The sequence below is a fragment of the Henckelia pumila genome, chromosome 2 (genome assembly GCF_033568475.1).
Source record: "Henckelia pumila isolate YLH828 chromosome 2, ASM3356847v2, whole genome shotgun sequence".
NCBI classification, from domain to species: Eukaryota; Viridiplantae; Streptophyta; class Magnoliopsida; order Lamiales; family Gesneriaceae; genus Henckelia; species Henckelia pumila.
The window spans coordinates 135392717-135405969 of record NC_133121.1 but is presented as its reverse complement, the minus strand read 5'-3'; the positions used below and the strand labels follow the sequence as shown (position 1 = coordinate 135405969).

The window sequence follows — 13253 nt, the reverse complement described above, 5'->3', positions numbered from 1 at the left end:
ATTTACTATACATATAATCTATTGATAGAATATTACGTTAATTCAGTGTCCTGTAATACAACAGGTGTGAAACATATCCTGCTAAGGTAAATGATGACAAAAATATGGATGCATGGTAAGTATTAATGATATATTCCAATGCAATTTTGTGTTTGCTAGCTGGCCGTGTGGGTATATATACTCACCATACATTTCATTTTGTTTCTTCAAGTAAACTCTTTTTTTTTTTTACTTGCAGAAAGATTCGATCTGCAGATTATCTTTAGTCGTTTATCAAACATTTTTTTTTATTAAAAATGGAGAAATATTCATCACACATTAATATTCCAAAGATGCCATCATGTCCTCTCACTCTTGATGAAGCTATGGAGCATGAAATGAAACATGGGAGCCTTTTCAATGATCCTAATAACATGGATTTGAACAAGATTAGAAGGTGAATTCCTCTATTATTATTTTTTTTTTTTTTTAAGAAACATTTTCAGTAATTAAGCAAAGTTTTCTATCTAAATTAAAGTAACTCACTTTAAATGATCTGATATTTCTGCAGGATTATATCAAACAGGCTCTCAGCACAAAGATCTAGAATTAAGACCATAAATTATACTCGTGATTCAGAAAAGATGGTCAAGGATTTATCGGTAAATATTTTTTTCTATTTTTTTTTTTTGTTTATTTTATCATATGAATTTGAGTGAAAAGAACCCTACTGTATATAATTAATACTAATTACTTTTGCAGGATCTAATATCTAGTCTCGCCTCACAAGTTAAAAGCTTCAAAGAGAAGAAAAAACTTTTGGAGCTTGAAAATAATTCCCTTCGACGAGAATTGGATAAACGTTTGACGAAATCCAGGCGTCTAGAAAGTAACTAATAAACATATATATAATATTGTTTTAAATCACTGCATGTATATATATGAGATCGATCTATAATGTAAATATATTATATATAGCTTAGCTTCTTAATGAACGTGTACGTGCGCGCAGTGGCTATCGAAGAGGAACGATCTGAGATAAAAATGCTGAAACAACCCGAGAAAACTGCACAAAAGAACAAGCAGCTCGCATCAGATTCCAAGGAGAAAGAGATACAACATGATCTCCCGCTCAATTAAGGTCACCGATCGAGTACGAAGATATCGATCAGTATATGAATTTTGATGCTCTTGTTGCTGCTGATAGTGGAAACTAGCACAAAATCGAATCTTTCCTTGTTTAGTTCATGTGTGTTGAAGAAGAAGTTCAGTTCTGACAATATAAATTTTTAAATATTTTTCAATGAAATCGTCCAACATGGCTTGGCATATAAGAGGCAAAACTATATTAGATGAAATATATACCTTAATTCATATTTAATTTAGTTATTTTTTCCAATCTATACAAAATTGATATTAAATTTTATGACCACATTATTGGATGGATTTGAAAGGGAAAATAAGTTTTTTAGTTCATTAACTTGTTTATATTATGGTTTTGATCCATTAACTTTTTCGATGTGGGTTTTGGTACACTAACTTTTTATTTTCAGTGACTTTTGGTTCAACTGCATACGTGTCAACTCCTGATTGGTCCAAAATGATGACGTGGACCAATCAAAAGCTGACACGTATGCAGTTGAACCAAAAATCACTAAAAATAAAAAGTTAGTGTACCAAAATCCACATAAAAAAAGTTAATGGACCAAAATCCAAAAGGGGTAAAGTTACTGAACCAAAAAAAGTATTTTTCCGACTTCAAATCTATCTCAATTAACATAAATCACTATATAAACATGCATGAAATAGTAGATTTGATGTTTATGATGTTAATTTTTTAAACAACAAAAATACATGGATTTGAAATATGTTCGTTCAGGCGCAACCTGAGGATATTAAGGTGAAGCAAAAATCCCTTCACCAAACACACCAAATTAGTTGTTCAAAAGGTATCTCTCTTAATTAATAACCCACAGATCACGGCACACACAATGCATGTGTTGTGAAAAAAATGTTAGAGAAGCAATTAGGTTTTCTAAACAATTTTAAAATGAAAGTTATTAATTTTTGAAATTGAAGTGATAAAAGATAAAAATTAAATGTTAATATATATATGTGGGGGGGGGGGGGGGGGAGGGGGGGTACATATAATTGGATGATTAGATAGTATTTTGGGAATTAAAAAAGTTTCACTAATATCACACTACGTACAATTAGTTAAGAAAGGGTGTTTAAATTTAATAAATAGTATAGATAATACAAATGCCCTACGTTCCGCATGCTTGTAAAGTTCTTTATTTAGTAAAAATTGTCTTTGAATTTTAACCATTTTTTAAATTATTTTGCATGATTTATAAGGTAAAATAAGATTAATATTATAGATGTGATTTTTTTCCTTGCGACGAGTATATTAATAGAAATTTAATTTTAATAGTAATTTTATTTTGATCTATCTTATTAAGTTTGAGACAGTTCTATATTCTATAATATATTGTCTTATTAAGTTCGAGATACATATAATTGGCTCCGTTTGGTATGGTTGTTATTAAAATATATAAATTATTTTATCCAATCTCGCGTTCTTCTTGTCATATTATTTATCCAATTATTAAATATTATTTATTTTACACCAATCATCAAATCATTAATTATTTATTTAAATTACTATATTACCCCTTATACATAATATTATTCATATTTTATTTATTGTTAAAATGACAAAATGGTAATTTATCATTTTTATATAAAATTTAATAAATCAAATCAAATAAACTATAATCTATCAATCAAATCAAATATTATCTTAACTATCATTTTTTATTTATATTTTTATTATATTACATTACTTATCTATATATTATTTATCATATCACTAATTAATTTGTTAGAAGTCTATTTTTTTATGCTTGCTTTATGATATTTTTTTTTAAATTGATGTTTATATATTTTATTATATATAATACAAGTGCATCATGTACTAACTATATGGAGTTATTGTATAATTTTGGTATTTGCCAAAAATATTCTCCATTTTATGGAACTAGCTATTTTTTACTATGACTATATATAATACAAGAGCATTATATAATTATTATATGAAGTTATGTTATAATTTTGGATTTGTTTTAAAGATCTTTCATCTTATCAAATTAACCATATGATTTTACTTTGTTGAAATTGTGTTTTTTTATGTATTATTTTTCTCTTTTACCATTTCAATTTAATAATTAATAAATTTTATTTTAAAATCTTAAAAAAACACTGCATTATTTATTTATTTTTTACTAAACACGCACGAACCGCTAGTATCTAATAAACATTAGTCGTGTATCGCATATTTAAAAATTGAAATATTGGTTAAACAAAATTTAATTAATCCTGTTGAATCAAGAGCTTGCAGTTTTAATAAAAATTATGGCTAGTTGTAATATCGGTATTTAATTTTTATTTTTTTTGACATCCAAATCAAAAGCTTCATTGAACTAAAGTAGAGTCATTACAATCCTGAAGCATAAAATTACAAATAATAGAAGGAGCGTTATAAAAAAACACAAGGACTAGCATAAGAATTGGTCGCTCTAGTTAATGATGAGCGACCACATTCGCTTGTCATCTAACGACCCAAACTCTGTAGTTTAGTTCTTTTGAGAGAAGCTTGCGGCAGTCTGCAATAAGTGTTCCAAACTCGCTATGATCCAATCTATTTGAATGAATGGCATCGGTTACGGATTTTGAATCTGTTTCGAATATGACATATCGTAGCTCCATTGATACCGCCCAACGTAGAGCTTCAAGCAATGCCCTTGCCTCACATTCTCGAACCTCGATCAGTCCTTGGTGTTTGATAATTCGGCACATCATAAATTCTCCATCAGAATCTCTAATGATTGCTGCACCCGCGATGGCATGGTCGTTCCCATTTAAGATTAATTTCCTGTAGTAACACTTGCCGATTGTTGTTGCGTAGATGGATATCTTTTCTGGACATACTCCATTGATGGAGCAGATTGGCTGCTAGGCATATATTGACGTTTGCTGGATTAATCTCGACGCCATATATTCCAGAGTTTCTCATTTCGAGATTTCCATATATATACTCCATAAGATCATAGCTAGAAAGTTGGCCTCTTGAGGGGAGCATCGTTCGAAGCATCGAAATAACCATTGTGGAAATTATTCTGAGCTACTTTCACAGTTGTTCACAAGATTTTGCAGATTTGCATGCCACCCTCCAACAGGTCTGCGCATATGGACAATCAACAATAAAGAGATGCCAAGTATTTTCGCTCATGGATCCACAAACAACACAACATGAAGACGGTACATCAATGTTCCGACCGCGTAAGTTTTGACGGCGCGGAATACAATCTCTCGCAACACGCCGTAGAGAAAACTTTACTTTCGGTTAAATTTTTTAAACCGCGCGCGTTACATATGAATCATTGTCCTAGCATGACAATTATTAAACCCGAAAAATTTCTTATAAAAATTAAATTCCTCGCACAAATGATACACAACTCAAATTAAAAAAAACACACACACACACACACAATTGTCCGTTACCACATATCATTAAAAAAAAAAAAACCACACAATTGCCTGTTACCACATATCATTCAACTTCATAAATAAAATGATTGCGGATTAAATAGGGCACGGATTTAATTGGTATTCTTTTTTAGTGAGTTTTGTTTTGCAATCTTTGAATTGTTTTGTTGAATTTAAGTATCTAATACAGCTTCATTATTAGTTGAAGTGTATCCCTATCAAGTATTAAATAATAATGAGCCAAAATTTAGAAAATTGATTGATTAAATTCTATCATTCATTCTTATCGTCGTTATTTTATTTATTTATTTATTATTTCCGTGAGAATCTGCCATCATTGTATTTTCGTATGCACTAAGTACTAGATCCCGGAATAAACAATAGCATGCAAAATACACCAAGTAAACCACACTAGAAAAGTCTTGTTCAACAGACTTACCCAATTAGATATTAATAAGATAAATCGAACTATTGAACATTGATCAAATTATTGGTATTTTCCATTCTTCCTGTGTATCATGACAACTTTTTATTATAATTTCCGCACCACTAATTTACATTATTTTATATATATATACCATTTATGGTCTAATTTTCATATTTAATGTTACATTTCTTATTTTTTTATCACTTTAATTTAATAAATTAAAATCATTAATTATTTATATAATCATTTTATTTTATTAAAAATTTCATTAAACGAGAGTAAAATGAAAAATTATTTTACAAATATTACTTTTCTAAACGCTTTTTTAATTGCGTGAAACACAAAATGAACGAGACAAGGAGTAATAAAAAAAATAAACAAGGAATTCGGTCAGATAGGAAAAGGTCAATAAATTTCACGCGAATTACGTGGCACATATCTGTTGGGCAGCGGATCTCAAATCATATTTTTTCTTGGAACCCAAGTTGTTCAAATCCCCAGATATCATATAATTTTCCTTTTTGATTTTTTTTTTTTTTTTTTTGATAAATATAATTTGGAGACCTGAAATTATAGGAAAACAAATTATTGGGCGATTTTTTAAACAAAAACTAATATTTTCATATATTTTACTCTGAATAAAATTATCAGTTATATATAATATATTATCATTATATTAAAATTAAAATTTAATCCCTACCCAAAAAATATTTAACCCTGGGGTAGTAAAAATCAAGACTCTGATTTACCGGGGTGGCACACTGCAATTTACTCCGATCAAACTCGTACTCCTCATATAGTGCCGATTCTCACAACGAACCACGAAAGGGGAAAAAAATTTTTGCAATGGCGGCGGATTTTCAGCAATCGGAGTGCGGAAGAACGGTGGTAAACAATCACGGAAAACTTCTTGTGCATGAAAAAGTTGAGGTAGTGTCCTATAATCTGTTTCCTTTTTCTTTTTCTTTTTCTTTTTCTTTTTCTTCTCGTTGTTATTATCGAGCGATGGCAGAGTGATCTTGTTTTTATCTGGGTATGCGATAGATTGTGATTGTCTGGGTTCTTTTGATCGAAAAAGATTAACTTTTTCGAAATTTCCTCGTTCGTTGTGTTTTTTTTCAGAGCTAGTGATGGAGTAGTTTAATTGTGCGTTATCGTTTCTTGATTTCACCTGCATTGTATTGTCTCCCAGGTCACCCACTCCTTTTGTAATTCACTTTATACGACGAAAATGTCTTGTGAAATTTTGGGTTGCATGTGAGTTTTGTTTTGGTTTTCATGCAAGGGGGAAGTGAGATATGACGGATTTAAGGAATCAAAGGGGATTGAATGTATTAGATTATTTTCTTGATTTGGGCCATTTGATCATGCATAGCTTATTTTAGAAATTAATTGCATGGATTCCATCAACTGTTCTCCTATTTTCGGTAGCAAATTACAAATATTTGTCGTGATTGTCTGAATAAATATGCCCCTAGTGTTCGGTGATAGCATTTTTTCCAAAGTCTACTTCTTTGATTTTGTATTTGCCGTCTCTTTTTGGGTTTGGGTTATTTTTGTTTAGCGTGGCGATTTATGTGCAGGTGAGGAGTCTGGAGGAGGGGTGTCTGGGCTCATGGCACCCTGCGACAGTGATTTGTTGCCACGATTCAGCTCGTACAGTTCGGTTTGAGCACATTCTCTGTGATGACGGTTCGGATAATTTGGTAGAACATGTGGAGGTGTCTCTTGTAGTTTCTGGCGTTGTCACTGGCAAAATTGTGAAATCAGATGATTATCGAGGGGTGATAAGGCCTTTGCCACCTTCTTGTGTTCCAGAGCCGTGGTTTCTACACTATGGACAGTGTGTCGACTTTTTTTACGAGGATGCATGGTGGGAAGGTGTGATATTTGACCATGTAGATGGAAACATGCAGCGGAGGATATTTTTCCCTGATATGGGTGATGAAATGGTCGGAAGCATTGATAAGTTGCGCATCAGTCAAGACTGGGATGAGGTTACTGAAGAATGGAAACCTCGGGGTAACTGGCTGTTTCTTGAACTGATAGAGGAATTCGAACGGGATGGGCCTCTGCCCGTTTCTGTGAAGCAAATTTGGTATGAAGTCAGGGGGAGGAGTGGCTTTGAAAAGCTCAAAGAGTGGACTTGTTGTGTACAGTCCGTTTGGCAAGAAATGGTGCAAGGGGTTTTACGTGATAATTTTGTGAAAGTCGTCAACCATCTTTTGAAAGATATAAACTCTTCCCGGGACAATGCAGAGCCAGGATATTCATTGTCGACTTTTTCTGAAGCAGCTTTTGATGCTGTTCCGAAATCTAAACAACTTTTCCATAATTCTCTTGAAGATCCGTCCACTGAAAGTGCATGCCAGCTGGGTGGTAAAGGAATGCTGCCAGCTTTTGGTCTAGATGATGCATTCCTCAGTCAGGACCAAGAACTTGCAGTTCAGATTGACTTAGAACATATCTCTACCAAGCTCGTTAATGAACAATCCATAACTGTTTCTACTCCTACTCCTGCTCTGAAAATTTTATCTCAAAATCTAGATGACTCAAACAACAGAGTAGCTCTAGGTACTGATCTAAGTTCACATTCTTTAGAGCTCAGTATTTCGATGCAGAAGACGAGGCTTGAGTGGCAGTCAGCCATGCCTGGCTTGGTTCCTGGAGCTGAGTTCTGTCCCGATGCCATTGATAAGTGCACTGAGATGTATAGGCTGAACCGAATACCTCAAAGTCCTGATATATCAAATGCTAGGAAACATCTATTGCATTTGGGCTGGAAGATTATGTCTGCAAATGATAAGGGGAGGCAGAGGGTACGTTATCATTCCCCTAACGGAGAATTGTTCTACTCACTTCGTAAGGTTTGTCTAAATTTTAAACATGATTATCAGGAGTTGACACCTGAATCTGTAGTGCTTTCACTGACATCTAAGTACAGTAAAAAACCTGTGGAAAGTTCTCAAGAGGAGGCTCTTTTATTTCCACTGGGTAAAAAGTGCCAATCTTTGAGTGAGTTGTCCGAATTTGGCACTCCTGATATGATAATCAATGAACCTGAATACTGCCCAGAAGCAGTAAGTGATTATTATTTTATACGATATAAGGATAAAAGTTTCCACGGTGGCTCAAATAGGAACGTAAAATTAAAAGCCCTTCAAGTAAAAAAACACTTGTGTGCTCTTGGGTGGTCTTTTTTTTATCATCCAAAAGGAAACCATAGAGAATTACGGTACACCTCACCTGGAGGAAAAATATTTTATTCTCTGCGGTCAGCCTGCAAATGGTGTATTGAAAGTGGTGCCCTTGCCCTTCCATCGATTGCCATTGAGTGTCAGGGAAATGTCCCATTGTTGAATGGCACGTTTGAGAAGCTACCGAATAAGTCCTTTGATAAACCTACTGTGAAAGGGCATGTTCCATCATTTGGTGGTGAATCTCATAAAACCAGAGTCCAGCAGAAGAAGAGGAAGCATGATAAACCACGTCGTGTTGAAGGTTTCAGATTGTTCAAGAGAGGAAGGAAATCTCATTCATTAATGGAAGAAAGAAGAGATAAGGAAGTAGATTCAACCTCAATATCTTCGTCAAGTAAAAGAGTTGAGGGATTAGCTGCATCTTTCTTTCGCCAAACTCCTCAAACCCCTTTGTCGCGGTTGATCGACAATAATATGGTTTTGCCGAGAGCAAAAGTTCAATATCGTGGTCGGAGAGATGGGCCTTCAATGGCTGAAGGCAGAATAACTCGTGAAGGGATCAAATGTAGTTGTTGCAATAAGATCTTTGCTATGAGTACATTTGAGGCACATGCTGGAAGCACATGTCACCGACCTGCTGCTAATATTTTCTTGGAGAATGGAATGTCTTTGCAGGAGTGTGGGTTGCAACTGAAACAATGTAATAGTAACCGAAGTTTGAGGCCAGAATCGAATAGTAAAAAGAAGGCAAAGCGGCACACCAGAAAAAACGACTGCATATGTTCTGTCTGTCACTATGGAGGAGAGCTACTTTTATGCGATCAGTGCCCATCATCTTTCCATGCTCATTGCCTTGGTTTAAAGGTATTTCTCCTATAGAATCATCTCACATTTAACATCAACCCTTCATCGTTTTATTTCTATAAAACGTGATTGAGTATAGCTAAATTCAGTTTTATGATTCTCAGGAAGTTCCAGATGGTGATTGGTTCTGCCCATCCTGCTGTTGCGGAACTTGTGGCCAGGGAAGATTTGCCAAAACCGATGAACAATTTGCAGATTCCTCGTTTCTCATATGTAGTCAGTGTGAGCACCAATGTAAGTTCGCTTTATGGTTTGTTGTAACATTCCTGTACTTGCACAATAAAGATGCCAATTCAGGCGAGCTTACATCATACCCTGATTATCATTTTCATGTAGATCATACTGGGTGCCTCAGAGATAAAGGGACTATAAAGCTTGATACTTATCCTGACGGACATTGGTTCTGCCAAGATTCATGTGAACAGGTGCCTAATTTGCTGTATTTGATTCATAAATTGCTGAAAATGACTCATGTTCTGTTAAATACTCTAATGAATACTTTTAAATTCATTCTCTGTTTCTGCAGATATTTTGTGGTTTGAATGAGATCTTGGGAAAGCCTATTTCTTTGGGTTCCGAAAATTTGACGTGGACCTTAATAAAATACAATGGAACAGATTCTACTTGTTATAATGCATCTGACATTGAGGAGTACAGCAGACTCAATGTTGCTCTCAATGTGATGCATGAATGTTTTGAACCAGTCAGAGAGCCTGGTAGTAAACGGGATCTGATGAAAGACCTGATCTTTAGTAGCAGGTGAGATTTCATGCGGATGTAATATATATGCTCCAATAGATCATTGCGCAGAAATTATGTTGAATATATACTGATTCCGGTGCCTTGAGGTTATGCACGGTGCACTATATTGCATAAAATTAATGCTTTATCTGATATTGCAGGTCAAAGCTCAAGCGTTTAAACTTTCAAGGTTTTTATACTGTACTAGTGGAGAACAAAGATGAATTGATTTCTGCAGCCAATGTGAGGTATTGTGTGGTAGCATATTATTGAATTATATTCTTCTTATTCGATATGTTAAAGTAACTCTGAATTTGTTATTTTGTTTGACTCCAGGATCCATGGCAAAAAAGTGGCAGAAGTCCCACTGATTGCGACACGGTTTAAGTATCGTAGACTTGGAATGTGTCGCCTTTTGATGAATGTACTTGAGAAGGTGCAGTATTTCTTTTGCTATTTAGGCCCTTCTGTTTTGTTGTCTTCTCCCCACTTACTTTGCTAATAATATTCACCAACTCTTTCTACAGAAACTCGTCGAGTTGGGAGTGGAGAGGCTCGTTTTGCCAGCCGTTCCTGCTGTTCTTAACACTTGGACCACTTCATTTGGATTCTCCGTGATGAGTGAATCTGATCGATTAAACTTTCTTGACAATATCTTCTTAGATTTTCAGGGCACAGTTATTTGCCAGAAACTTTTAAGAAGTGGCTCTTCCAAGTTAAGCCAACTAACAGGTACTTAAAAATCCCGTATTACTTAGTTTAAGAGTGTGCATCTTCTATTCAGAGAATCTGAGATACATCTTTCTGCAGAAACTTGGGAAAAAATGAGTGACCATGCAAGCAAAAATGTCACCGAGTTGGATGCCAATAGTTCCGTTTCTGAAGTTTTACAAAATGACAGAGTCGAGAAGAATGAAACTGTGGATCAAGGATGTACATGGTAATGCAATTCACTTTATTTTTGGTTAAAAGTACATAGCTTGACTTGTTTTGACAATTATGCTCCGTTATAATTTTGTTTTTAGCAACTTTTCATAACTCTTGCTTCTAGTTATATTTTTTGTGGTTCATGTCATCGTTTGAGCTATTAGATTTTGAAAAATGACGTTTTCTATTTTATTAAACAAAGTGCACATTCTCGGTTTTGATATCGTGGGTTCATGCGCTTGTTCTACTGGTAAATTTGGAAAGGAGTTGGGTACTACCTTTAAAATGATTATTATTTTTTTCTTAGAGATTTAGGTAACTAGAGTTCTTGGTAGGACTAAATTACGAATGAATCTTTGATCTTAATCTCAAAGGCAACTGGTATGAATATAGGGGCAGACCATCAAACACATGAAACACTTTTGTCTTCGTTAACAAGTCTCTAGTGCAGCTCAATTGTCATATATGCACTTGGTATTCTTGAACTTTAAGTGTGAGATGTAGCTTTAGTCCTGATTTTTCGTGCTTCTTGTACTCAGCATCACAAGTGGTAGTGACAACATGAATGATCATGGGTCGGCTCCGGTGGCTATCCTGGTACTTGATAATATTCTGAACCATTTTTCTTGATTCTCGTCATCTTTGAAGTTTCGTTTTGTTATGGAAGTTTTGACGCGAGTTGCATGCACAGGCGGATCAAGAAGCTCGTGTAAACTGGACTCCTTTCCCGGATACTGTTTCAGCACCGGAGTGCCCTGTAGGAGTCACTGATGGGAACCACAGTGAGGACCTTTTCAAATTCTGCTATAAACGAAGGAAAGTATCAGCCTGTTGAGCTTTGGGAATAAACGCTAAGCTTATTCTGACAAATTGATTTAGCCCGCCGCAGTAATAATCTCTGATTTTTTGTTCCTTTTTTGGCTCCATAGTCACTTGTTGTGAACTGGACGTGGTCGAGAAGCAGTGTAGATGAGATAATATCCGACTGACATTGCGCTAAGAATTCATATAAAGATGGATATTTATAAATACACGCGGGCTTCATATTTTTTCAGTGAAACCTCAACCGTGAGCATAAATATTCATCTTTAGATGTATTCTTCTGGTACAAGCCTGAAAGTGGCATGAAATTTCCCGAGAAATGTTAGCATTTATCACGTATAGCGTGGCTGTAAATCCTGCTCATTTCGCTCCCTTGGGTGGGATCCGAAATTGTTGCCTTGTTTTGTTCTTCTTCGAGTAAAGATGGTAATGGCTCGGGCTCACTATGACCTGAGACCCAACTCGATAAAATTTAGAAGAACACGTATATATATTATTCTGTTAAAACTAAACATCCTATCCGGCCTATATCTGAAATTTAACGGGTTAGACCTATTAGATTCGTCTTACAATTATATTTACACTATATTTTGATATTTCCAATTTTAATTGATACAAACATGGGGAAAAAACAAAAACAAAGTAGTTCTTATTATTGTTGATTGATCAAATAGTTCTTCAACCGCAAACGTTTAAAGGAGATGCGGATATATATATTTTTATATTATATTTTATAAATAAAAAAAATAAATATATACAATTTGTTTGATATGTAAAAATATATTCATTTATATCGTTTTAAGCTTTACAAATATAGAGATAAGTTGTTAGGTCTTGGTCGGACGAGATAATACAAGTATAAACAAATGTTCGAAATTATATTGTTCGGCGGCGCATTCATATTTCTCACTAATTATTGATGAGTTCCCTAGCAGCACTTTTTTCTATTGAGAGTAATTTTGGCGATAGGTATTGTTTAATACATATATAAGTAATATAATATAATAAAAAAATAAATAAATAATAATATTTGATTTGATTGATTAAATTTTATATAAAAAATAATAAATTATTATTTTGTTTTTTAATAATAAATAAAATATAAATAATATTATTTATAAAAAATAATATAATAATTTAGATTAAAATATAAAATTTAAAATCCTTATATTATTAATTAATCATCCTTCTGAACCGAACATTGATTTGATTTGATTATTAATATAACATTGATTATATTATATTGTCTAATCCAAGTATATTAATTTAATTAATGTAAGATAAATAATTAATGATTTGATTATATAAGATGAATAATTAATGAATTGATAAATAATATGACGAGAAAAACGATATTGTATAAGATAAATTATACATAGATCACTAAACTATCCAACCAAACCGAATCGCACTATCATTATCCCAACTTCAACTGGTTTGTGATTATATTATGTAATCGTCCTAATAAAAAAAATGCATTTGGACTGGATATAAATTCACTTATTTCCTTCCACGTATATCTTAGGCTCCGTGCTCGAGAATCTTGATTGTAGGCTGTAACATAGAATTATATTTTAATACGAAAGGCAGTATCTTATGCAAATCACATTATTCATTAGTTTGACCTATTGCAAGGTTGAATTTTTGCCTAGATAGAACAAGCACGGACGCCTAGATAGAACAAGCACAAAGAAAGGGACACCAGTCTACCAGATAGATATACCGCGATATTCGACATCGTTTTT

The 13253-nt window shown here is 33.7% G+C and overlaps 2 protein-coding genes across 2 annotated transcripts; both read left to right on the top strand.

The window, feature by feature from the left end:
• The first annotated feature begins 307 nt into the window (after positions 1-307).
• Positions 308-992, top strand: LOC140879642 (uncharacterized). Its single transcript, XM_073283446.1, has 3 exons — positions 308-436; positions 551-641; positions 742-992. The coding sequence occupies exons 1-3, from the start codon at positions 333-335 to the stop codon at positions 874-876; spliced, it is 330 nt and encodes a 109-aa protein (XP_073139547.1). The 5' UTR covers positions 308-332; the 3' UTR covers positions 877-992.
• A 4725-nt stretch (positions 993-5717) lies between these two features.
• Positions 5718-12286, top strand: LOC140882166 (uncharacterized). The gene is made up of 11 exons (XM_073287973.1): positions 5718-5884; positions 6538-9018; positions 9123-9252; positions 9355-9443; positions 9545-9777; positions 9921-10007; positions 10096-10195; positions 10287-10491; positions 10570-10699; positions 11226-11283; positions 11378-12286. Exons 1-11 carry the CDS (start codon positions 5801-5803, stop codon positions 11519-11521), a joined length of 3741 nt encoding a protein of 1246 aa, XP_073144074.1. The 5' UTR covers positions 5718-5800; the 3' UTR covers positions 11522-12286.
• The last annotated feature ends 967 nt before the right edge of the window (positions 12287-13253 follow it).